This window comes from Polyodon spathula, chromosome 17 (genome assembly GCF_017654505.1).
Source record: "Polyodon spathula isolate WHYD16114869_AA chromosome 17, ASM1765450v1, whole genome shotgun sequence".
Taxonomy (NCBI): Eukaryota; Metazoa; Chordata; class Actinopteri; order Acipenseriformes; family Polyodontidae; genus Polyodon; species Polyodon spathula.
The window spans coordinates 19,978,200-20,006,076 of NC_054550.1; the positions used below are offsets into that span (position 1 = coordinate 19,978,200).

Sequence of the window (27,877 nt, forward strand, 5' to 3'; positions counted from 1 at the left end):
GTTCTTGTACCAAATGCCACTTCAGCCAGAACAATTGAGGTATTAAGGGAGTTATGTGCTGCCTATGGGTTGCTGAAGGAGATCATCTCTGACAATGGGCCTCAGTTACTTTCGAGGAGTTTCAACAAATCCTCAGGCTAAATGGTATTAGACATACTCGATCGGCTCCATACCATCCAGCTTCCAACGGTGCTGCAGAACGACTGGTGCAGACATCTAAACGAGCTTTTGAAAAAAGTAACAAACCTGGCTTGTCTGTACAGCATGAAGTTACAAATTTTCTGTTAGCTTACAGATCGACTCCGCAGTCGACAACAATGAAAACTCCAGAAGAGCTGTTTTTAAAGAGACAGCTTTGCATGCGTTTCTCATTGCTGAGACCGGACACATCACAACACATGCAGCTTCAACAACAAAAACTAATGCGGTGGCAGAATGCAAATTCTAGATCTACACTCAGGTCTCTGCTTCCTGAACAATGTGTACTGGTAAAAGATAAAAGGGGAGGAGGAAACAAATGGCAAAATGGGATAATTAAGATGGTACTAGGTCCAATAACGTACATGGTTTTATATATACATATATGATTCTCTTTCACAGCCTACATTAATCAAATGTGGGCTGTGAAAGAAAATGATGTATCTGAGATTGAAACACGTGAAAGAAATACTGCGTGGTATGATGATGATGATGATGATGTTTCTGTATTCACTGAGTCAATTGGATGTAACTCTGAAAATGTTGGAAATGCTGAAAGTGTAGGTAACTCTGAAATGCCAATGTCTGTAACTGTTTCAAATGGGGAAAATGTAAATACAGAGTCATGTACAACAATGATGGAGTTTAGAAAAAGGGGCATTCAGAACAGAAAATAGGAGACACTTTTTTACACAGAGAATTGTGAGGGTCTGGAATCAACTCCCCAGTAATGTTGTTGAAGCTGACACCCTGGGATCCTTCAAGAAGCTGCTTGATGAGATTTTGGGATCAATAAGCTACTAACAACCAAACGAGCAAGATGGGCCGAATGGCCTCCTCTCGTTTGTAAACTTTCTTATGTTCTTATGTTCTTAAGTTCTGTTGTAACTGGCCTGGATGCAATTTTATCTGGCCCAATATATTTCTATATGTTTTTCACGATGTTTTTATTTTCAGTATGTTTCTAACTGTGTATGGAACCGAAGAGAGCCTACATCACAAAAGAAAGTAGATAAACAAAGCCTTTCAATATATGTTACTTCAGCCATTTAACATGCACATATTTGTGTGCTTGTCAGAAAATGAAAATACTATTAAGATTTGAAAATGTATGTGTACAAATGATACTCATTTTTTTCTCAAACAAACATGCAACCGAGCTGTCATATGGTCACAGCAACTGGTCTAAAACTAAATTATAATAATCCTAATTAGACATCCGTGGGTCAGTGTAGTCGAATAAACGATTACATGAAAAATAAACTGTTCGAATAGCATATTACATATTCGAGTACACAAATAGGCCTTATACATTAGCTACTAGTAGAAACGCGTCTTTCTTTTATTTTTTTTTAATGCTGATGCTTAACAAGTTTTATGTCAGTCTTAAACCTGTCGTTATTTGCATATTAAATTTAAGGCCCCTAGATAATTATGCAATGCTTGTAATAGCAACATTCTATAGTAATTGTGTTCTGTTTGAAACTGTTGCCAATTTTATTGCCTTGTTTTTAGCTAATGTTAACATGAGTTCCTCTGTAATGACTTTATACAGCAGCTTCTGCAGCTGTTGCTAGCCAGTTATGAAACAGCTTCCGGGAGCATGGCACTGGTGAACTGAAATAAAATAATACACATTACAAGTGCTAAAAGAAGCAATCCAAATTTGGGTAAGATTGAAATTAGAAAGGTAATTTAACGTTATGATGAACATAAAGAGATCATATTAAATGTTAAGCAGAAAAATGCAGTGACTAATAAGAAAAGACAAGATACCTGGAGTTGGAAAGGAGTTCTTTTTTAACTCTGGACTGAAGTTGAATGTAAAACATCTACTGTTCACTTTTTGTGAATGGATGGAGTAACGTAAACATTTGTACCATTAAAAGTACAATCAGGTATTCTTGTTTTGAATTATTTACAGGTTATTGAATGAACAAAGTAACTTGACTTAGATTCATCTAATGTCAGTATATGGCTAGTTGTAATTAGTAATGTTAAACTATTGTAATGTTGGAATGTATTTTCTATTGTTTTGGCCAGGTTACAATGTTTACGCTATTAAGATAATTTTATAAATATTATTTGTTAGAATTAAACAGATGTAGAATATTTAGGTTGCTATGTGATAGGTGTTATTATATTCTGAATACACTACAGCAAAAAATTATTATTTGGTGGTTTGCGCAATATTATGCTACTGTTGTAGGTTCAGAGCGTGTTCACGTGCACAGCAAGCACAGAAATGGTTACATTGTATGTCAGCATATGTAAGGCCGCGTGTTTGGAGCAGTATAAAAGGGTGTTCTTGGGGTTCTGTGTTGGTGTGTTCTGTGTGTAACTGTTTAATAAACAACGTTCGAATTTGTACGGGTCTCTTTGCCTGGGCTCACTTATTTCTGGACCCAAATACATAACAGGAAGTTTGTCTGGCTGATTGGAAATTTGCAAATCCGTACAGCCTTTCGTATTAATGAATTGACAAATTAATTAATTAATTATTAGATGAATTAACAAATACATTTATGAATTACTGTATGAACTGACAAATTTATAGACAAATTGCTGAACAAATGGACCAATTCATGAATTGACAAAAAAAATTGACAAATGGCTGAATAGTTTTGGCACAAATGGCGCTCTTCAATTATTGTGTTTTGTTTGAAGCGATTACCGTGTTGAATAGAGCCAGCTATGAGCTATCTATGGGGTAAGAGCAAAACCAGTGGGACAAGGCATGGGACTGCAAGAAATATTATTATTATTATTATTATTATTATTATTATTATTATTATTATTATTAATAATAAAAAACCTTTGTAATTGGAGACAGTATTGCAAGTATAACTTGTCAGAGTTTAATATCAGAATGTTTATGTTCATGTGGAATACTTCATGCATACATCAATAAAGATTTCAGTGATGCATTTACACATTTATTAATTTTAAGATAACATTTCACTCATTTACTTTTTATAGACAATTATATCCTTCACATTTAATTGAATTACCGCTATCTGGGAAATACATTTATCTTTGCTGCTCATGTGACAGTTCTGAAGAGCTGTTGGACTTTGTACCAACTGTACACACCTCAGGGGGCATGCTGCTGTTACATTGTTTATTGCAATTGAGATAACCTTTAACACCCACCTGCAGACTATCTGCAGAGGGTTAGTTCATTGCAGTTGGTACTATCTTGCAGACTATTGTTAGCCCTGTCCTCCGTACTCACTACGAGATCTCCAGTTAGTAGGCCTTTAGGTCTTATTTACATGGTCATACATGGACACATTTGCAGATTGGATCATTTGCTTCCTTGGTCTGATTCTGGTGCTGTTTCTAACAGTAGTCTTGACAGTAAGAGTGCCATTCCCAATGTCTGTGGACAGTTGATTACTTAAATCTGTTTTTATAAGGTTCATCTGAGAAAAAAAAAAAAAAAAAAACTTGTTCTAATTCTGCAGTACTGTGTGGCAGTATTTATCGACCACCAGATCACTTGGTACCGCAGAACTTAAATGTCGAGGCCATCCATATTTCTAAGAACAGTCTCGGAAAAGCATTGCAAGCTGGACGATGTCTCCCGAGCTCGCTGTGCTTTGGCTACTTGGTAGATAGAAGAACGCATAATACTAATTTCAGCACAGTATTTTTAATTGACATTCTTCTCGTGATACTTTTCACTGCCATCGCATAAGGCGTAGGTAAATGTCATTTGAGCTGATTGGGGAGAACCGAAAAGCAATACAAAAATATACCATCCTTTATGAAAATTATGAAATTAGAAAATCACTGACATTTACTATTTAAAGGTATACAGACACTATTGCAGTTCCAGTCTGGCTTTATTTGGTTACAAAAGTCATCAGTCAATCCTTCAGCCAACACCTCAATAAATACAATACAAATCCAATCAAAGAATGTATAAATCAGTGCAATATAACAAAACACATGTGGGACCCAAGTCATAGATGTGACTGGTACAGACTAATATATATACTAATACAGAAATGTTTTAATTAACTGTTGGTCAGGAGGGTAGCTGACATTGTCTTGGGTGTTTCTTACATAAAACAAAGTATTGACTTCCTAATGTCACCATATCAATGTGGAATGACCATTAATATTGCATTCAAGTGCTATTGACAAAATGTTGACAACAACTGCAGACTTACAAATCTTATAAAAATCACAAAATTTACTGCCATAAAGATTATCAGCTAATATCAGACTGTGTCCTTTTCCTTCAGCTCTGGAGAAGTGCACCCAGTTTAGGCTTCACCAATTTCAGTTCACCTGTGTAAGGGTGACCTCTGCTGGATGCACTTTGTAGTGCTAGCTTTCTTAATTGTATTACTACAAGTTTACACTGAGACGCAGATCTATTGTGTAGCTTTAACTTTAGATAGCACTTGACACTGGCTAACCATCACTCAGCTCAATAGGTTGGCTTCACATTTCCTATTTATACACTTCTGAGGTAGAAAAGACAGGAACAAATTAAAGAGAGAGTTAGTTCCAGTTTAAAAAAGTCAAACATGAATATTGAGCTGTTTTGAGAATATCACCCCAAACACTTGCAGTTATTTCTAATTGTAATTGTTCATTACTTCATTGCCATTGTAATGAACTTAATTTTCACTTTGACTCACAATAATCTCCTTCCCCCTGCCACAGTGCTGTATGTCTCCTGTCCACTTCCTTTATTACAGGTATTAGGATACAAGTGAAAGACTGATGGGATCCTATTAGATGTAACAGAGGAAGAGCATTTATATATAGCAGGAAAAAATGAGCTTCACCTGAATCAATGTGAACAAAGGGAAAACAAAAAGAAAACTGACAGCACTGTAATGCATGAAGCTTTTATTGCAATAGAAAGCTGACAATATAATTATAAAGAGTTGCATGCCAGGTTCTACATAATTACAGCAGCAAGAATAGGAACTCATATCATAGCTGTTACAGTGTTCTCAGTACTTTAGGTGGGATTTTTACATTGAATACAGTATAATTCAAGCCATTTGCTGTTTTATTGTGCAGTAAAATGATATCCAGAGAGCTTCCCATGTACCCACATGGACCTCTCAAAACTACATTTCCCATCCTGCTCACATATGTAACTGAGATGCATTACCAGTGAGCAGGAGGATGTTGGGAAATGTAGTTCTGAGAGGCCCATGCAGGTCCCAGATTTTGGTAGAAAAATCCACATGGTGGGTTTCGGGCCCACTGAGTTTAGAAATGCTAATAATTCTTTTTTTTTTCTTTTTTTAACTTCCCCTTTGAGCTGTGACCTGGCAATGGTCAAACTAAAGTGAAAAAGTGACCCTGACCAGAAAAATCACCCTGGGCTCAACTTAGATGCTACCATCATGTGTAGCACCTTGTTCAACTCGAAATGAATACCAGGAGCCAGCCAGCTTTAATACCAATACTGGCTTCCAAGGAGCTCTGTGATTGGAGGAGTCGATATTTGAATGAGCCAATGGGGGGAGAGGATGAACAGAGGGTGACAGCAAGGAACTATGGGAATTTGAGTTTTAATCTGGCCAGGCTACTGACCCAAATTAAAGGGACAGGTGGGTGAAACTTACACCCACTTTACGGAGCAAGTGAATTGCTACAAACTGAACTGATAATATTGTATTTGAAAACAACAACTATGAATGTCGGAACCATTTCAACATTGAGTGAGTTTAAGTTTTGAAGTAACTCTAGATCCCAACTTAATACTAAATGCAATTGATTCCACCCAACACAACAGACGCTGCTTAACACAGTTACTGTACGTAATGTACCTAATGTGTGTGAATCCTGCTTGCACATGTATGTAACCATATTGAAGCCTGCTTGCTTATGAACATGTTTGTTTAAATGTTTCATTCCTGCTTGTGTCTATACTTATAATTCTGGTACCATTATTTCTAACTTTTACTTCTTACTTTTGTTAGCCTCAATAAACGTAATCATGTTTTAGTTTCTTTTTGCCTGTTATGAGTACTGAAGTAAGCATTTATGATTGATCTGAGATCCTTAAACATTATATATATTTAAGCTTAGTGTTAGTTTATTGACCTAGTTATTTGACTAGTTAACCTATCTTGATCCTAAATCTGAAAAGCATATTGTTTATAACTTAGCCTCATATTTCTTTTCTATTTTGTATATAGTTCTTTTTGATATATTTGAGAAAATTGTAAATATAATTTTATAAGAAATATGAAATTTGTGAAGGACTAAAAGCCTAGTCATATATTTAAATAGCAATCATATAATGGAAGCATCTTCCTTTATATTAAGAAATTAATATTCACTACTGTTTGTATAGTACAACATAGAGAGGGTGTTGCCTAGGATATTGAGGTATTAATGTTAAATATTACATCTTCCTAAATATGCATGAGAGGACCCTTGACACTAAATGCTGCAGCAAACAAACTGGTAAACACATTAAAATGCATACAGCTACTGATTTTGACTATGATCTTGGCAGAAGTGTATAGCTACTGATTTTGACAATGATCTTGGTAGAAGCGTACAGCTATGGCAAAAATTTTTGCATCACCTAGAATTTTAGGATTAAGACATAAAAAAACAAAACTATATGAATATAATTTAGATATTTTATTTAAAATTGTGTAATCAAATAAACTACCAAATGGTCTACTGGAAGCCATAATAGTAGTACTGTATTTCATGTTAGATTTTGAAATGTAACATTTTAAATTTGTCAGTTTTTAGTGTCTCTAATTACTATGTATTTACATAGTAGTTACTTAGTAAATACAAGTTTACTTATTCATAATTACAATGTTATTATACAAAATTACAATGTACTTAATGTGTAAATGTTTTTGCACGATCTAGGTAAGTACACTAATGTATTAGAAAAGGGTTAGGGTTAGCATAAGGGATAGGGTAATATCATGCAAAAAAAATGTCCACATTAAATAGTAAGTAATGGGGCTCCAAAAAATATAGCGTTATACAACCCCACGTGTTGCTACAACTGACAACTTTTTACATTTATAACGTCAAAGTCTGTTTCCATTTTTTTTTTTAATGGTTGCTCTAGTGCACTGTGGTTTGAGATCTGTCTTCTAAATCACTGCAGGAAGAGCAATAAAAAAATAATAAAAAAAACAACTGCTGTGGCTTTTCAGTTCTGTAGATTGTCATTGATGTGTTACAAGGTGGTCAATAATCCTGACACTATCAGTGCACTAAAGCGGCCATTTTGAAAGAGCACTGAAACACACTTTAAAGTTTTAAGTGTAAAAAGTTGTCATGATGTTAACAATGAAAAGAAAAATTAAAGGTACGTTATTTAAACATTTGTAGCAACACATGGGGACAGTAACTTTTTTTTTTTTGGACATTGTAGCTATGCATAATAATATTGTAATTATGTGTAAGTATACATGTATTTACTAAGTAAATACCGTGTGAATACACATGAATTACACTTACAGTGAAGTGTTATCAGAAATGGTACTGTTTTTTGTCGTTGTACCAGAGTCGTGTAAATAAATATGCATACATTTGCCATTAAGTGGCATTTGATAATTAGCAGAATAAGCATCTCAGGGTGAAACAAAAATTCAAAGATTAATTGACAAGATTCCTAATAGTTTCTAGTTAATACAGATTAGCATATCAGAGGAGGCGGCCAAGCACAACTACTTACACAAGTTTTAAAAAGTAAAAAACAAGTTTTTAAATATTGGAGTCACAAGTCCTTGAAGACAGAGAGAGTAGCTGTTGTTCCAGTTGGTGGGGCAAGATTAGCAAAAGAACCTTTTCAAAGAACCTTCTTGACAGATGGAAGTTCAGACTAGCTATGGAGCATAATGAGTAGGCAACACTGTCACAGGTTAGGTAAACTGACATTCGATTTTGAACACCCTTATAAATGATCTGACACCAATGAAAGTTTCCACCTGAGTTTAAATTAGGCAAATTTAAATTTGTATACATAACACAGTGATGTGTCATGGAATTACACTGTAGGAGAAATCTACCTAAATTCTTATTTGATGATGAAAAAAACACATTTCTGTAATAGACTAAGGTGAATAAATAAAACAAACCACATAGTAACTAAAGGAGGATTTGCATGACAAGTTATCATACTAAAATGCCCAAGTTAAAGGAGGGACACTTGTGTATCCCATACAGTGGCTTGCGAAAGTATTGACCCCCCTTGGCATTTTTCCTATTTTGTTGCCTTACAACCTGGAATTAAAATGGATTTTTTGGGGGTTTGTATCATTTGATTTACACAACATGCCTACCACTTTGAAGATGCAAAATATTTTTTATTGTGAAACAAACAAGAAATAACACAAAAAAACAGAAAACTTGAGCGTGCATAAGTATTCACCCCCCCAAAGTCAATACTTTGTAGAGCCACCTTTTGCAGCAATTACAGCTGCAAGTCTCTTGGGGTATGTATCTATAAGCTTGGCACATCTAGCCACTGGGATTTTTGCCCATTCTTCAAGGCAAAACTGCTCCAGTTCCTTCAAGTTGTATGGGTTCTGCTGGTGTACAGCAATCTTTAAGTCATACCACAGATTCTCAATTGGATTAATGTCTGGGCTTTGACTAGGCCATTCCAAGACATTTAAATGTTTCCCCTTAAACTACTCAAGTGTTGCTTTAGCAGTATGCTTAGGGTCATTGTCCTGCTGGAAGGTGAACCTCCGTCCCAGTCTCAAATCTCTGGAAGACTGAAACAGGTTTCCCTCAAGAATTTCCCTGTATTTAGCGCCATCCATCATTCCTTCAATTCTGACCAGTTTCCCAGTCCCTGCCGATGAAAAACATCCCCACAGTATGATGCTGCCACCACCATGCTTCACTGTGGGGATGGTGTTCTCAGGGTGTTGAGAGGTGTTGGGTTTGTGCCAGACATAACGCTTTCCTTGATGGCCAAAAAGCTCAATTTTAGTCTCATCTGACCAGAGTACCTTCTTCCATGTGTTTGGGGAGTCTCCCACATGCCTTTTGGCAAACACCAAACGTGTTTGCTTATTTTTTTCTTTAAACAATGGCTTTTTTCTGGCCACTCTTCTGTAAAGCCCAGCTCTGTGGGGTGTACGGCTTAAAGTGATCCTATGGACAGATACTCCAATCTCCGCTGTGGAGCTTTGCAGTTTCTTCAGGGTTATCTTTGGTCTCTTTGTTGCCCCTCTGATTAATGCCCTCCTTGCCTGGTCTGTGAGTTTTGGTGGGCGGCCCTCTCTTGCCAGGTTTGTTGTGGTGTCATATTCTTTCCATTTTTTAATAATAACTTTAATGGTGCTCCGTGGGATGTTCAAAGTTTCGGATATTTTTTTATAACCCAACCCTGATCTGTACTTCTCCACAACTTTGTCCCTGACCTGTTTGGAGAGCTCCTTGGTCTTCATGGTGCCGCTTGCTTGGTGGTGCACCTTGCTTAGTGGTGTTGCAGACTCTGGGGCCTTTCAGAACAGGTGTATATATACTGAGATCGTGTGACAGATCATGTGACACTTAGATTGCACACAGGTGGACTTTATTTAACTAATTATGTGACTTCTGAAGATAATTGGTTGCACCAGATCTTATTTAGAGGCTTAATAGCAAAGGGGGTGAAAACAAGCCATGGTCACAAGCCATCAAACAAAGCCGAGCTGCTTGAATTTTGGGTCATTGGGTCAAGTTCAGGATATATTTTCATCAATTTGACTTTGCATAAATGAATGCGATGTAAAACTTTAAACTGCAGCAGTCCATGTCTTGCACAAATAGAAGAGGCATGTACTCTGTAGAGGAGAGAGCCCCAAACATAATCAGAAAGTTCGAAATTTAGGTCCTGTTCCCATAAAGTTTTTACATGAGATAGTGATGGGCAATGCAAAGAGGAGATGGTATTGTAAATTTGTGATATTAAGCCATTACACTCCGGGTTCAGGTTCAACAGAGAATCAACAGTTGATCCAGAAGGTAAAGAGGGAAACTGGGTGAATTTACATTTTACAAAACTGGCTTGTAAACAGGCTTGTAAATATCCGAAAAAATCTGACTGTGTGTGACAGGATGGCGTGAATGGTGGCATCAGGCCAGAAGCAGGAAGAGACAGACACCGCAGGTATAGTGCAAAAAGGTGCTTGCTTGCGCCGGTTTATTGTAAAATAAAAAGGATGAACTAAATAAACACAACACAGGACACGGCACTGGTAGCCAAAACAAACAGACAAACAAAGCAAATTAACACTAGACGAAACAGACACTAACAAACTGCGGACGAACAGACAAACACGGTGAGTGAAATCAATTATTTACTTTACTTTTTGTTTTCTCCTTCTCCCCACCCGTTCTCCACTCACCGAACACACATCCCCGAGTGAGTAAAAACATGCTGCTTTTATGCAGCTGTACCGAGACTCAATTGCTAATCAATCATTCAGTTGGAGTCTCGGTACAACTGCACGTGAATTAATAAAAGTGCAATTCCCCGCGCTCACATATTATTACAGTTTACCTGCACGTGAAGTGCTGTGCAATCCTCGTGCCTAAATACAAATATACATTTTAAACACTCGTATTACACAGACACATTTATATCCCGTGTACCAATGACTATACACCAACATTAACACACTACACATAACACACAACACAAATAAATAGCCCAGGGGCGGGGCACTTTGCCACAGGGAGTCAAAACTGTCAGGGGCTGTTTCTCTACATTGCACTCCAACAGACCTACTGGCAAGGCTCCCGATGAGCTGAGCTGGACCCCTGCAGGGCAAGCCTATGTCATCCAGGGGGCGGTAGCTCACACCTGGGTGTAAAGAGGCTTGGTCACGGGATTGGAGGATTCCCACTGACTTTCAATTCTCCTTAAAAGAAGGAAAAGTGACATGTGGTATAGTTGCTGTAACTGACATCAATTTTCGAGGTAAGCAAATATTGGCTGCACTATTCTGAATAACTATCTGCATGTGGTTGCTGTCAGTTATAGCCTAAAGGGATAATTTACAACATCTACATCATATTCATATTTAATTAATTCTTGCATACTTAATATTTTCATTGTGTGTTCTGTCATTCCATATTGTTTCTGATGAAAAAACTCCTGAAAGCTGAATTTCTGTTGTGAGGTGGTTTGAAAAATGAGCACTAGGGGGGATGTACAGATGTAATGTAAAATGTAATTATCCACTTTTTATTCTTGTTGAGATTTCTCATGGCTTCCAAGGCTTTCATTTTTACGAGTTGCAGTACAACATCAAGAAACCAGACAAACGGGCCAGCTTGTAAGTGCCACGTTAATCAAAATCGGGCTACATGAAATTCTGTACAGTACCGGGGCAAAGAAGAAAAGACCCTCAACACATCCATCAGGGGGTGAAAATGCTGCTAATACATTAAGGAAAGAGCAGGAAGTTGATTTAAAGTCATTAGATAGCTTAAAAGGACGTAAAGGCGCTCCATGAAATTACAACAGTCATAGTGACGAATAAGGGAGAATTTTGTTGTAATTTCTGCCCTCTTGTGGTCACACTTAAAATGTTATCTTTAGTACAGGGGAGACCAAAAGATTGTCAGCTACAGAGTAAAACATTGACTATTTATATTTTTTAATTTTTGACCAATGAAAACTGTTCGATGTTGTCAGACTCTCTTCCAGAGTGCAAGGGCAAATGATTAAGACATAAGAATTTGGGTGCCACTGCACAACTTTTCCGTTATATTTTACATGTATGCAATCAAGCATTAAATAACTTATTTAATTTTTATACTTAATGTTGGTGAGTAATGATTTTAAATCAGACCTATATCATTCATTCAAATCCAACAAACGAATGACCGGGCAAATCGCTAAGCAGCTACAGAGCTTGATCTAAGGAAACTAATTCTACAAATTTAGTTTTTAAATTTAGGTTTAAACATACATGCTTTTCCACGCATTGTACTTTTTATAAAAAACAGAATAACCATGAGGATGGCTGTAGACAAATACAGTACTCCGTGTTCATAACGTATCCTCTACACATTCAGGGTTAGCAATGGTTTTACATTTATTTATTCATCTGCCCAATACCTGCTGCTATATGAGCCTTTGAAACCAATCAGGAAGCTACACAGCAGGGCACAAGCACACAGTGGTTGACCATGGAACATTCAGATGGAATACCAGCATAAACAGAATGAAAGCTGCATATTTAAGACTTCAAATGTTTAAAATTACAATAAAGAAGCTGTTTACTGGTTTGTAATATCAAAAAAACACTGATTACGGAGCATTACCTTGACAGCTGATCTTCTCTGTATGTGGTCAACTACCAGACAGTAGTGCCAACCAGGCTTTGACCACTATCGCTTAAGGCTGTTGTAGGTTTCCTAGTTTTGTTACCAATCATGTAAACAGGATATATCCGTATAGAACCTACATTGCAATGCACTTCATGTATATTTAATTCAAGTCCAGTATCAGCTTTGGAATTAAGTAGTGCAGTCTGCTAAAGACACATCCATGTTTTATAGTTAAGAAAGCAATGCCTGTCATTAGATTACACTTTACACCTTGAGCTCTAACTGTGCAAACCAGGTGATACATTTGAAGATGCAATAACTACTGTATGATGACATGAGGCAATTTCTACAACTGAGTTTAATTGTGAAACATTTCACTTTCTACAGTATGTTGCCCCCCATACACTGTACTGCATTTGTTACCGATGTTTGCAATTAAACTTTACCAACTGGCTTCCCTGATCTCATTCACTAGGCGTACATTCTACACACATTAGAAAGTGGAAACTGGGTGTGTTAGTCAGCAAAGTGGAATTATCCTAAAGATCCTGAAAACCAACAAGACATACATAGAAGTAATGTTATGTTACAAACTAAATGTACTGGAATTGAAAACTGAGCATTTCAAGTGTATGTCTGACTTGTTAGCCATCAACACTTTTACTGTAGTTATTGAGAACTAATAAATAATATCATTTTGAAGCTTTGTATGAAATAATGTGACAATAATGTTTTGAATATATTGGTCCAACTCCACAATGCAGGTTTAGATTGGAGATTGATAAGAGGCAGTAGGTGCAGGTATATGCTTGTTCCATTTTGTTGTGGTTCGAGCTACAAGTTTTGAGCACCAGTTTTGGAGGGGTGTCCTGGAAAAAGAAATATAATTTCAATTGAAAAACAATTCTTGTACCCTATTACCAACTGTGGTAAACTTTTATAAGGGAAACCACATATTTAGAGTACTGTTTTTGTACATTTGGGTAATCCCCTTGTACAAGGCAGTATACAATATTGAAACTGCTTGGTGAAATGTAACCCGTCCTAGAGTTACTGCATTGTATCAGCTATTCAGGTGTATCAGAAACAGTATCAATTTTCTGCACAGTCATTGTTCTGAACACAAGAGCCCTTTGTACCTGTCATCATGTGACCGTCTCCAATCGGTTTTAACAAGGTAGTGTTTTTCAGAGGCCCCCACTCTGCTGTGTCTCTGCACTGCTGAAACAATGGCCTACATCGCAAAGACCTTCTATGACCTGCATGCTACCAAGCTGGATGGGGACAGCGTGGATTTCAACATCTTTCGGGGGAGAGTTGTCCTCATTGAGAACGTGGCTTCTCTCTGAGGGACAACCACGAGGGACTACACCCAACTAAATGAGCTGCAGAGCAAGTATCCTCATCGGCTCACTGTGCTGGGGTTCCCCTGTAACCAGTTTGGATACCAGGTGAGTGCTTCATGGAAACACAGCAAGTGCGAGACAGCACAGTGAAAGCATGGTGAAGCATAAGTAAGCATCGGAAAGCCCAGAGAGGGATGGTAAGGCACATTAAAAAACATACCATAGTGTAACTATGGAAAATTGTGATTGTAAACTTTTGTAAGGTAGAAATGAATTTAATTTAAAGAATCTGTTTTGAAGAGTAAAATAGATGACATTGCTGGACTGTTAAGGATGCTGAAAATAACAAGGGCTCCCCATTGGAAAGCAATTTCAACAAAAAAAAACAAAAGTGCTACAAAACAGTAGTACAATTTGACAGGAGTACATGAAGTATTTGTCCGAACACAAACAACAAAGACTTCTTGTCAATAAAAACGTTTGTCTAATTTGGGGGTTGAAATACTAACACCTAATTTATTGACCTGATGACCTCTAGGTCTTAAATACAACTTATCCAATTTTCATTAAACTATTCATTGTCGTTCTGTATAATTCTGTAAATACAGTTTATATATGCCATGGCCATCATCTTTTGTTTTCTCTTTTTCTTTTAGTTTACAGCCAGGGATGTAAGTTTGACATCTTTAATTTAGTTTACAGAATATTTTACACATCCAATGTTTAATTTTCCTTCTGTTTAACTTTTTAAAATTAGAAATTCCACCTGAATGTTCCGCTGCCGTCTACCATGCAGGCATGCTCTTTAATGAAGCTTCCTTATTGGTGAATAAAAGGGTTTAAATAGATACAATATTGTTCATAATTTTAGTCAACACATTTTTACTCCACACCTTTTATGAATTTGTTAGAGTTGAAATTTGTAATGCCCCCATGGTAGGGAACATGGTAGCCCCGTTAGCAAAAAGTAGAGAAATATATTTTAAACCCTTGACAATGTATTTTGCTTATGAATATCCATTTACTCTAAATTTTACAAAAAAAATCATAAACTATTAAAGGAAAGTAGAGAATATTTGGACATTTGTACTTTCTACAGGGAGTCACACATCACAAGCACAACTGTTAATCTCTCTATTTCTTTCAAGTTTGAAATGTCTATAAGCAAAGAGGAATGAAGTCAGATCATTTTGATGTGTGGTGCAGATAGTCAATGGGTTGCATTTTTTATTGTGTAGGAATATAATCAATTAATTAATGCTGTCAGATTACAAAAACAATAATGTAAAAACGTTTCTTTGCTTGCCAGGAAAACTGTCAGAATGAAGAAATCCTGAATTCACTGCAGTATGTGCGCCCGGGGGGGGGTTTCCAACCCAATTTTACCATGTTTCAGAAATGTGTGGTAAACGGAAAGGATACTCACCCGGTCTTTGCTTACCTGAAAGACAAGCTGCCTTACCCAGATGACGACCCCACCTCCTACATCCAAGACCCCAGGTTCATTATCTGGAGCCCCGTGAACAGATCCGACATCGCCTGGAATTTCGAGAAGTTTCTGATTGGTCCTGAGGGAGAGCCATTCAAACGCTACAGTAAAAAGTTTAAAACAATTGACATAGAACCGGACATCCAGAGACTCCTAAAACTAACCAAATAGAAATAACTTGAAGATTCCTCTACTTCGTCATTGTCCTTATTTCTCTAATATATAATACAGTGCCTGATGTTTTGAAGTTGACTAACAGATTCTCCATACTTCTGAGCGTTACTGAATGACAGTATTCTTCTAAAATGTACAGGACTAATGCTTGAATAACTGTAAGGGTTCAGAGGTTATGGATTTTGCAGTTGGCAACAATTTTGTAATATCATGATATTTAAAAATAAAAGATTAATCCAACTCGTCTTTTTTTTAAAATTTTTTTATATGTATTCAAGAATATATACTATTAATTATATCTTGTTTCTATCTGAACCATGTTACCAGTCTGTAAGACTCTCATCTCAATATCAAAATGGGGCTGCGACCAGATGTTACACACAGATCAAAGACCTCCAATATTTGTCAAATTACTATTATTATTATTATTATTATTTATTTATTATTATTATTATTATTATTATTATTATTATTATTTTGGCATTTATAAATATCATCTCTCTCCAAAGTGTAACTCTATGATAGTCCTTCAGTAAGTGATATGTGAAAGTGAGGGGAAAGCTGATTGTTTGAAACCTTGCGTGATTATTAAGTTAGGTGTATGACCTGTAACATGGGGCGAGCACTAATACTGTTATAATAATGCTGTCACTTATAGAAGTGATAGAAGTGGAAGCAAGGCAGGTAAATAACAACAATTCAAAGCAATATATTTTTATTCTGCCTCCACATACACCTCAACCCAAGTCTACAAACTGGTCTAACTCCTTTCACTACCTTCTGCTGGTCTAGCTGCTCTGTCAGAAAGGCTATCGGATCTTGGGATTTGCTTTCTGCTCTCCAGCTAGTGCATTATGGAGGACATTTGAAAGTTTTTAATGTACTACTTTAAGAGGAGACACCTGTTTATTTTACAACACTACAACCTAACAACGATGTAATATAATACAAGTTCTCTCAAGTCGATTATTTCTCAGTTTATCTCCCTTCACAAACAAGTAGTATTAGTTTCTGATACATGCTTTAGAGATATGCTCTTATTACACTGTGTTGTTAGCCTGCTTCTAATAACTGCCTAAGTGTGTTTATAACACCTCTTATAACACATTTATAGATGCATTACTAATTATTTGTTATGGATCTTACTCTTAAAAACCTGGGTTCAAACAATGAGGAGGCTAGGGTGTGGCTAGCGCTTTGGTGAGCACACTTATTTTATGCACAAAAAACATTTTACAAAATATAAAAACACCCATAATCGAGTTAAACCCAACTATTAAAAAAAATATTTTCACCCTACCCCAGCCCCCCCAAAACTGTCACCATTACAAAATTGATATTTACTATATTTAAAAATAAATTAGGTAGAGATTCTCAAAGCTTGCTTACTGGAAGACAAAAAACACCAATTACAAAATCTAAAACTAACGAGAAAAAAAAAACAAACCCCCCCCCCCCCCAAAAAAAAACCTTCTCATTAGCAGGGTGTAGTATATTTTTGGTTTGGTAATTTTATTATTTTCTGAAACAATGGGGTTAAACAATTTCACCTAAAGAGCTTTGAAAAACAGTTTCAATGGATCCTGTCAATGACTGTAAAACTAGTGAGCATTTTATGTTTGTTTGTATTATAAATGCCCCCCTCCACCAGTTCTTAGACCCCTGTATGTCAGCAGCACACCTAGTTGACATAGAAGCTACATTGTATTGTCATGAGGTGGTCCTTGTAGGGGCTGTATAAAAGAGTGATGGACTTACAGCTTTCCTTTCTGTTTCAATTCTTTCACTTGCATAAACAGAGAGTCATTAATATCTTCAGGATAGGGCTATTCTAACACTTAAGAACATAAGAACATAAGAAAGTTTACAAACGAGAGGAGGCCATTCGGCCCATCTTGCTCGTTTGGTTGTTATTAGCTTATTGATCCCAGAATCTCATCAAGAAGCTTCTTGAAGGATCCCAGGGTGTCTGCTTCAACAACATTACTGGGGAGTTGATTCCAGACCCTCACGATTCTCTGTGTAAAAAAGTGCCTCCTATTTTCTGTTCTGAATGCCCCTTTGTCTAATCTCCATTTGTGACCCCTGGTCCTTGTTTCTTTTTTCAGGTCGAAAAAGTCCCTTGGGTGGACATTGTCAATACCTTTTAGAATTTTGAATGGTTGAATTAGGTCGCCGCGTAGTCTTCTTTATTTAAGACTGAACAGATTCAATTCTTTTAGCCTGTCTGCATATGACATGCCTTTTAAACCCAGAATAATTCTGGTCGCTCTTCTTTGCACTCTTTCTAAAGCAGCAATATCCTTTTTATAGCAAGGTGACCAGAACTGAACACAGTATTCAAGATGAGGTCTTAATAATGCATTGTACAGTTTTAACATTACTTCTTGATTTAAATTCAACACTTTTCACAATGTATCCGAGCATCTTGTTGTCCTTTTTTATAGCTTCCCCACATTGTTTAGATGAAGACATTTCTGAGTCAACAAAAACTCCTAGGTCTTGTTCATAGATTCCTTCTCCAATTTCAGTATCTCCCATATATTTATAATGCACATTTTTATTTCCTGCGTGCAGTACCTTACACTTTTCTCTATTAAATGTCATTTGCCATGTGTCTGCCCAGTTCTGAATCTTGTCTAGATCATTTTGAATGACCTCTGCTGCTGCAACAGTGTTTGCCACTCCTACTTTTGTGTCGTCTGCAAATTTAACAGGTTTGCTTACTATACCAGAATCTAAATCATTAATGTAGATTGGGAATAGCAGAGGACGTAATACTGATCCCTGTGGTACTCCACTGGTTACCACACTTCATTCTGAGGTTTCTCCTCTAATCAGTACTTTCTGTTTCTACATGTTAACCACTCCCTAATCCATGTACATGTTTTTCCTTTAATCCCTACTGCGTTCAGTTTGAGAATTAATCTTTTGTGCGGGACTTTGTCAAAAGCTTTCTGGAAAGCTAAATAAACCATGTCACATGCTTTCCAATTATCCATTATTGTTGTTGCATCCTCAAAAAAATCAAGCAAGTTAGTTAGGCACGATCTCCCTTTCCTAAAACCATGTTGACTGTCTCCCAGGACCCTGTTACCATATAGGTAATTTTCCATTTTGGATCTTATTATAGTTTCCATAAGTTTGCATATAATAGAAGTCAGGCTTACTGGTCTGTAGTTACCTGGTTCAGTTTTGTTTCCCTTTTTGTGGATCGGTATTACATTTGCAATTTTCCAGTCTGTCGGTACCACCCCTGCGTCAAGAGACTGCTGCATGACCTTGGTTAGTGGTTTGTAAATAACTTCTTTTATTTCTTTGAGTATTATTGGGAGGATCTCATCTGGCCCAGGGGATTTGTTTATTTTAAGAGCTCCTAGTCCCTTTAACACTTCTGCCTTGGTTATGCTAAAGTTATTTAAAACTGGATAGGAACTGGATGACATGTGGGGCATGTTGTCCGTATCTTCCTTTGTAAAAACTTGTGAAAAGTAATCATTTAATATATTTGCTATTTTTTCATCTACGATTTTGCCGTTTGTATCTCTTAAACATTTAATCCCCTCTTTGAATGTTCTCTTGCTGTTGTAATATTGGAAAAACATTTTGGAATTGGTTTTAGCCCCCTTAGCAATGTTCATTTCTATTTCTCTCTTGGCCTTTCTAACTTCCTTTTTGACTTGCGTTTGCAGTTCCATGTAATCTTTCTGTGTATTTTCTTTTTGGTCCCTTTTTAACGCTCTGTAAAGTGTCTTTTTTCGCTGAATATTTTTTTAATTGATCTATTAAACCATTTTGGCAATTTAGTTTTACATTTAGATTTGTCTACTTTAAGGATTGTTTGTTTGTTTAATTGTTTTGGCCTATAGTACTACATTTTTGAAGAACAGACATCCTTTTTCTGTGGATGTTTTCTCTATTTTACTCCAATCTATTTCTGTTAGTCTCTGTTTCACACCTTCATAGTTTGCTTTTCTAAAATTGTAAACCTTAGCTTTAGTCATTACTTTTGGGGTTTTAAAAAGCACTTCAAATGATACCATGTTGTGGTCTGAGTTTGCTAGTGGTTCTCTGACCTCTGTTTTAGTTATTCTGTCTTTATTTGAAAAGACTAAATCAAGGCATGCCTCCCCTCTAGTCGGTGCCTTGACATATTGTGTTAGGAAGCAGTCATTTGTCATTTCCACCATTTCAATTTCATCCGTCGTGCTCCCCACCTGGTTTTCCCTTTTTATATGGGGGAAGTTAAAATTCCCCATTAGTATTACTGTCAGACAACAATACTAATGGGGGATTGTCAACTACTGTTGTCAGATTCCTGATTGATGTATGGACTCTTATCCTTTAAATCCTGTCCAATTTATTTTGCCTGCAAATGATTGGAAGCTGCCTCCAATCAACTGTCCCCAGGTATCTCTTTGGGTCTTTTCATGATAACTCCTTTGAAAGGAAGCTGAATTGGATCCCAGCCTTCATCTTCCTCTACTTTTACAATTCCTACAGGTGATTCCATTGTCAGAGATGTTACTAAATTATGCCTCAAGTGGTTTGTATCTTCAATGCTATTATTAACACTTATGAGTGAAGTTTCAGGGGTAGCAGCCCTGCTTGTGTCATCGATGCATGGGTTAGCAGTGGCTGCAGACTCTTTCATGAAGCCTCTGTATAAAGGAAAATCATTAGTCCATCTTTCAGTGAATGTAAGATAGGAAGAGCTTTTTCTAGCACCCCTGATCTCTAACATGGAATTATAATTCTCGGTTTCATTAATATTAATAAAGCAAGTTGTCGTCTCGGTCTCTATACTATTCTCTGTGGCCTTTTGAATCCCACATTCATGCGTTTGAACGTCCTCGCCAGTGAAAGTCCTCGCCTTGAATCTGGGGAGCTTGACCGGTGCCAATTCAACTCTGCAGGTCGGTGGTTGGTGTAATTTCTTCTTTTTCACATGGTGCTTCTTTGAATTTATTTGAGCTATCCAGCACATGTTGCAGAAACTCCTTTTGTATTCCCATTACACTGTCTTGTGGATCTTCTTGACTGTCATCCAAAATCAGTTGTAAGTCTTTGAGAAGCAGTGATCGACTTACTGGAAAGTTAGTGGCTGAGACCGAAAGTTCACTTCCAGTATCATCAATTTCCAGAACAGGGAGGATTACTGTAGAATAATGAGGGTCTGTATTACTGGTGGGAAAACGTACCATGTTAATTGATTTATTTTTGTTTTCTATGACTGCTGTATTTTTAGTCAATAATATTTAATTTTCAGTGTCATCAAACAACTTTCCTTGTAGAATAGCAATATATTGCATACTATCAGGAGACTCCATATAACTGGAGGAACATGTTTCAATTTCAGTTAATTGGGTTTTGTTTCCTATGACTGCTCTGTTTTTAGCATGTGGCGAGACTGCAGGTTCATTTCCTTGTGGAACATGTGCAGATTCTATATTACTTGTGGAAAAACATTCCACTTTAATTGACTTGGAATCACGAGTTAGTGAATAATCACATAGCACAGGGAATAAGCATCCACTCTCTTTAGTATCTCCCGAATTTGTAAAAATGCTTTTGATTCCTTCCATGTTCCCAGCATAGATACATTTTGTTTTCAATAAATGGACCAGGAGTGGATGTCACAATATAGGGAGATCTGATATTGCTATGAGAAAAACTCTCCATGTAGATTGATTTACTCTCTGGAGTCAGTGAGGAGTTGCAGAGAACTGGTATGGCCAATGACTCCTTCTCTGTTGGTTATTCGAACACGCCCATGACAGTCACTCCTTTGCTCTTTCCATTATTCACATTAGTTGCAGCAAATGCATCTCTGGACTTGCATCTGTGTTCAGCAAATGGAGAATCTGCATTTTCAGTTCTGTCACAAGGACCAGCGTTCAATAGCGTTCAATGGATTATAGGATGCTGTGTTCGTATTAGAAAAGCTGTCTTTTTCAGAAGATTGAATTACTGACATATTGTCCAGAGTCCTATGAAAAGATGATCCCACACTGTGCCATTCACAGACTGACCCGCCCACGAGGGGGGAACTTTTGTCACTTGCATTGTACGAGTCATTTTCCATTTCAGAGCTTTCTTGTCTTTGGTCTGGGACTATGATTGAAGACACACCTGTGTCTCTTTAACTCCAGGTGGGTTTAGTGGCTTCTTTCTGAGGTAATGCATTTGAATTTTTTGTAATGCAACACCTTATAAACATTCTCCTTCAGGGGAAGACCTACCTGTGTCTCTTTCATCCCAGGTGTTTTTAGGGGATTTCTTCTGAGGCTTTGAAAGTGTCATGACTGCTTCATGTATACAGTGGTGTCGAACCACCTGAGATTCTGCTTCAATCATTCCTTGGGATTTTTCAACTTTGAGACGAATGTCATTCTGAGCTGCTTCAGTTTCATTTTCATCTTCCTGTGTCTCAGAGAATAGGAGGTTGTGGTCTGAAATCCCCAAAATCTTCAGTGAGCACAGGTAGGCTATATGGGTGACCAGTTCTTTATCTGTCTGTCTTTGAGCTGCATGCATTTCCTGCATTTGAATCTGTGTTGAAGCAGACTGCGTGTTTTTCAATTCTTGATTGTAGAACTGGGTTTTTCTCATCTCCCGTTGCCTGTGATCAGTGAATTCTTAAAGACTCGCCTTTGGTATATTTTCTCTTCCACTGTCCAACATGTAATGAGCCTGTAGATCACCACAGCCTTCTTCTGTCCAATTCTGTACACAATATCCACAGCGTGGTCATCTGTAGTTGGATTCCAGCACAAAGATGACAACCCCACTGGTAGCCTTCAGGTTGAGCCCAAAGCCACCCATTGAGTAGTAAACAGAAAGACTGAGTAGTCTTTATTATACCACCTTAAACCCTTGATCATCTAAAATGCTCTCAATGATATCCAACATTTTTCTAGACTGAGAGAACATAGAGAAGGATTCGGGTGTGTGCTGGAATTAAACACACAGCTTTAAAATTTTTGGTAGTTGGTGTTTTAATCTTGTGGGCCTTGTCAAATATTACCATATCCCAGGTGAACGCTGTCTCATTATGTTTTGAAAATGTCTGCTAGTTTTGAGGTAGTGTTTCATATGAAGCACATCTCTGATTGTTTGGACATCCTTCAAGTTCTTATCTGGATTTCTCTCACCATGATGAAGCACTTTGAAACATTAATCCACTTTGAAACTCCGTAATCCAGTTCCCTAATCAGCTGCAGGGCATTACCAGTAGCACAGATTTGATCAGGTCCATTTCTAGCAATCCGGAAAGAAATGTTACAATCTGGACTGTTTTCCCCAAGCCCATGTCATCTGTCAAGATCCCTCCCTTTTTCTCAAGTTGATGTAGACTGTAAAGGAAAGCTAAGCCTTGTTTCTGGTATTCATACAAGCGGTCGTACATCCCTTTGGAAAGCAGCAGACCACTTTCAAGGACATGAATTTTCTCAAAGGTCTCAGATTTGTGTGTTTCCTTCTCATCTTCATCCTCCAGTTGTAGATCTGTAAGGCTTTCCTCTAGGTCCTTAGTTCCTTTGTTATGCAGACCATACCTTAAAGAAAGCAACAAAATGTTTAATTAAGTTCCTGACTTTCAATTGACCTCTTTTCTGCAAAATGAACATATTAAATCATTAATAACCCATATTTTCAGCTTTTAACAACATTTGGCCAATTTACTTTTAAATATCCATGACATTCAATAAATATACTATAAATAACTCCCAACCCAGCATCTCTTTATGGACAAATCAGGTGCTTACAGAAATTGAGAAGAACGAAGAATGCTTTTTAGCTTTCGATGACTGAAATGAGTAGCTCCAACAACTTTGTTAAAGAGCTGGCGTGTGTAAAGCACTCTCCCTGGTCAATGAAGAACAAATATGAACAGTGGCACTCTAAACTACTCTCTAAATGTGGCATCAAAAGACACTTTTTCTTAAAGAAAGTAGTAACAGAGAACAACAGTGTTACCTTGTTCTCCAGGAATCCATGACTGATGAGGTAGTGTGGCAGAGCACAGCTCTGCCCTTTAGAAACTGGCAGGGATGAGGTTAAATTCCCCTACCTGCCTGCCTTTATTGTGTTCAGGTGGCTGGGGTTGATTAGTTGATTAGCTTAATTAACGATCAATCAGTGCCCAGCCACCTGACATAAAAGGAGACCTCTGCTTCCCATTAAGAGGAGGGAGCTGAGGAAGTAGGTTGGTGTTTTGTTGTTTGTGATTTTTGAATTTTTTGAATCAAGTGAAGGCATCGCCCAGCCTGGGAACCTTAATTTTGTAAGTTTTGCTTTTTGTCTTTCTTTTTGTGTTTAAATCCATTTGTTTTGGCCCTTGTGCCCTTTTATTTTTGTGTTTTTATTTATAATAAAAGTATATTTTTTTGAACTGCAGTCTGTCTCTGGGCCTCTATCCACTCGCCAGCCTGCCACATACAGTAAGAGAGGTTGCGTCCCAGCAGGCTATCTTAACATGAACAGAGAAAAAAATCAGAAATCAGAGCAACATTTTAATTATCCTGTTTTGATGTCTTCTCGTCCATTTCTCATAATTATAGTTTGATGCAGGTGTGTAAAAAATTCTGGGTATTTCAAATACAGTAAAATCTGTCTCTCTCATCTTTATCAGCGTAGTCATACACAAAAATATTACACAATCCTCTACACCAATGTTTCTCAACCTTTTTGAAACTAGAGACCAGTTCAATAGGCATTTACACTCGCACCTCAGGGAATAGGGTTGTGAGAACCATTATAAATGTTTCCCATAGTAAAAGCTCAGAAAAGTGTAATAAAGCACAGTGAAAGCATGATAATGCATAGGTAGGCACTGTAAAGACTAGCAATGGCAAAACCTATTAATAAACATACAAACAATGGTAAATTTATTACACTCACAAACCCAGCAACCTTGCCTCAGGGCACTGGGTTGTGAGAGGATTGTCATCTAGTTACCATCTAGAATACACTATACTCAGCAAAATAAAAACTTCAGCAAAAGTGGCTGATCACTAGATGGCACTAGATATACGTATAAATGTGTATACCACTACATGTACAAAACTAATGTTTGTATATGTGCTTTTAACTAATAAATATGAAATAAATAACATTACTCTATGTTACCACTGTATAGACACAAAAGCTAAGATCTATATTTCACCCACATATTTCTGAGAACATTTAAACGTTTACACAAAAAACCCTGTCATTCACATCATTGTTAAAAAAAGGAAAACATGGATACAGTTGGATAAAGTTACAGACATTTGATTCAATGCTTGTTAACATAGTAGTTCCTTATTGAATAACAACTTGGTGTAAAACCTTTTTGGAACTAAACCGAACTACAGTGAACATCTACCCTGTGTTAAATAAAACATAAAAAATAAAAAAAAATATAAAGAAATCAGGTTTTTTAATTTTTTTCAGGTGCAGGGTTTACCACCACTTCAGATCTGAGCAACGCTTCCTGCTTTCTAAAACATTGCTTTTGTATATTTTGAGTGTAATTTACTAATACTGTATATCAGTCTTTTATTTGGGCTAACTAAGCCTTTATGTGTTTTTTTAAACTAAGTTTGAGTTTTCTATTAGAAAGCATTAACCTCTACTGCGTTTCAAGTAAACCATTCTGATGCGAACCTTCAGATCTCACTTTATTAATAATTACTCTCTCCTTTAAAAAATATTTAATAAAGCTTTCCCCTTTCTCTCACAGTAATAACCCCTACATTTCGAACACTGCTGTTTGCCACTGAAGAGCAGAACAATCAAAAACATAACACTACAAGCAATTCTATGGCATTATGTGCAATTTAATTGCAAAGTCTTTCTCTATTAAACAGGACAGTAATTCCAGCAGATTTAAAGGTTTCAAATAAAACAACTAAAAAAGTAGAAACTTTGTTGAACCACGTCAGTTTTAACGGCAATGAAACAAAATAAAATTATACCTTGATAAGTCTTGCTCCACCTTCTACAGTTTTGCAATTCAGTTTCAGGATTAGTCTCCTTTGTAGCCAGCATTTTTTAACAAATAAATTCCCCTGATTTATGTATTTATTTATTTGCCAATGGTTAGGATAGCATGCCCAGTCAATGGCACCGATGGGCAGAGTTATTTTCAAATTAAAAAGCACCCTGCATCAACAGGAAACTGACTCTGAAGACAAGGTCACACATGTAAAGATGCAGTGCCCCTCAAATACTAAAAATGTGCTTTCTGTCTGAATGTTTATTACATTGTTTCATACCCTTTATGCCCTGTGAAACCAGGCATTATTTGCTTCCCAGTTTGTTTACCTCACGTCTTAGCTGTAAGCACACAATCTTCCGCACTCCTCTCTGCTCTTATTTGTTTTCACCTGCACCATGAAACCAGTCTGTAAAAACAGAATCTCTTCCCCAGGTATCAAACTGGGGTTGGCTGCCTACTTGGGTCCATCAGCAGTCTACAATCCAATCTGCAACCAGACATTAAGCAAAAAGTAAAATTTAACCTGTATGTAGTAGCCCAATATAATCTGCCATTTATAAATGAATTCATCTACCTTCAGTATTACAATACACACATTTTGTGTGGCACTAATTTATTTAGCTTTGACTGCTACCCTTGTAAAAGTTTATCATAGTTATGCATGGCATTTGTCCGGTTTTACCATAGTTATACTATGCATTTACCATAAAGTACCCAGGTTTCCCTTGTTTATTATTATGCTTTATCATATCTTGCTATTATTTTTACAATGCTTACCTATGCTTCACCATGCTTTCAATAGGCTTTGTTACACTTTCCTGTGCTTTTACTGTTGGGTATCTTTGCCTCCCAAGTGACTGCAGTAATGTTCCGCCACACAAACCAGAGGAAGGCAAAAATCAGAGGGTGTGGGGGACGATTATCACATTTTCAGGGGTCTACAAAACATGAATGTAAAGCTAGGCAAAGTTTCAGACAGGAAACTCTAAACTGACTTGAAAATATGCTCATTTAATTGACAGGTTAATTGACCAGAGAGGTGGCAGTTGAACCCGCCCTGCCTACAGTATCTCTCAAGTCAGCTTTGAATCAAAATTGAGGCAGCAGCAAGGCAAGGCCGGGCGGCAAAAGCAACCAGGTCAAAATAATGGAATACACGCTCATATCAACCAGGTCAAAATAATGGAATACACGCTTATATCAACCAGGTCAAAATAATGCAATACATGCTCATATCAACCAGGTCAAAATAATGCAATACATGCTCATATCAACCAGGTCAAAATAATGGAATACACGCTTATATCAACCAGGTCAAAATAATGCAATACATGCTCATATCAACCAGGTCAAAATAATGCGATAAATGCTTATATCTCTGAGAAAAAAGTTGTTCAAAATGGTAAGGGTTGTGTTGACTCAAGCTCAGAGAATGAATGTTGTCAGGAAACTCATGCGATAGATTACACCGTGTAACAATTTTTTTTTTTTTTTTTTCCTGGATAGTAAGTGTTATTTCCTAATTGCTTATGCCTCAAAAGTATAGAAAATGTCTATTATTCCCCACAAACTTTGCTTTTGTGACCATGACAGTGATATTTCAAAATATCACTATTTCCAATGGGAAAACGGGCAAATGTGTCTTTTCATTCACATAAAGTCAGAAAAAAACAACATATGAATCCAAATTAACATGTATTTATACTAAAGTAATACAAAAATGACTACAAAAGATTTAGAAGTGAGTAGTTTTTTCGATTATACTGTATTTACAGTATCTCTTACACTGCATTCTTTGGCCTTGCCTTACAAGGTACCGCTGCCCTCCACCGTTAGACGAAACCAAAAAGCAGGTGGATGCAGGGGAGGAGGCAAACTCTGGTGCACAGAACTAATGGATTGAGGTTAGATATAAATCCTTTCCATGCATTCCTTACATTGGACATATTGTTTATTGAAGGACAAATAAGATACCAGCTAATCAACTGACGACTGGATATGCTATTGGAAGCGCCTAAAATATGCTTGATGTTTACATGATTTGATCTACGGTTAAAGTGAGTTAAATAAGTTTAGTTTATTCTCATTTCCAAAGCACTTATTAACTAGCTTACAAAGTAAAGGCATATCCAACTTGGTTGTTTTTGGCTTGGGCTCCATAACTAATAAGGTTGCTGCCCTCTAGTGGAGAATACAGAAAGCGCTGTCATGGTTATTTGATTAACTGTATGAGGTGTACCACGTTACATGGCTCATTGAGGACACAAGGAAAAAAAAGGTTATGTGGAGTTCACAAGATAAAATGTTTGAAATGTTTAGCTCACAATATAATTCACAAGATCTCAAATCGCGGTTCTTCAAGATCCTCAGATAATTCCCTTGATCTTAATGAGC

General features: G+C 37.0%; 1 protein-coding gene and 1 pseudogene across 1 annotated transcript; one reads left to right on the forward strand and one right to left on the reverse strand.

The window, feature by feature from the left end:
- The first annotated feature begins 13,654 nt into the window (after nt 1-13,654).
- LOC121330208 (glutathione peroxidase 2-like) lies at nt 13,655-15,706 on the forward strand. Its single transcript, XM_041276550.1, has 2 exons — nt 13,655-13,943; nt 15,148-15,706. Exons 1-2 carry the CDS (start codon nt 13,722-13,724, stop codon nt 15,496-15,498), a joined length of 573 nt encoding a protein of 190 aa, XP_041132484.1. The 5' UTR covers nt 13,655-13,721; the 3' UTR covers nt 15,499-15,706.
- A 4,191-nt stretch (nt 15,707-19,897) lies between these two features.
- LOC121329663 lies at nt 19,898-23,498 on the reverse strand (annotated as a pseudogene).
- Between the last annotated feature and the right edge of the window lie 4,379 nt (nt 23,499-27,877).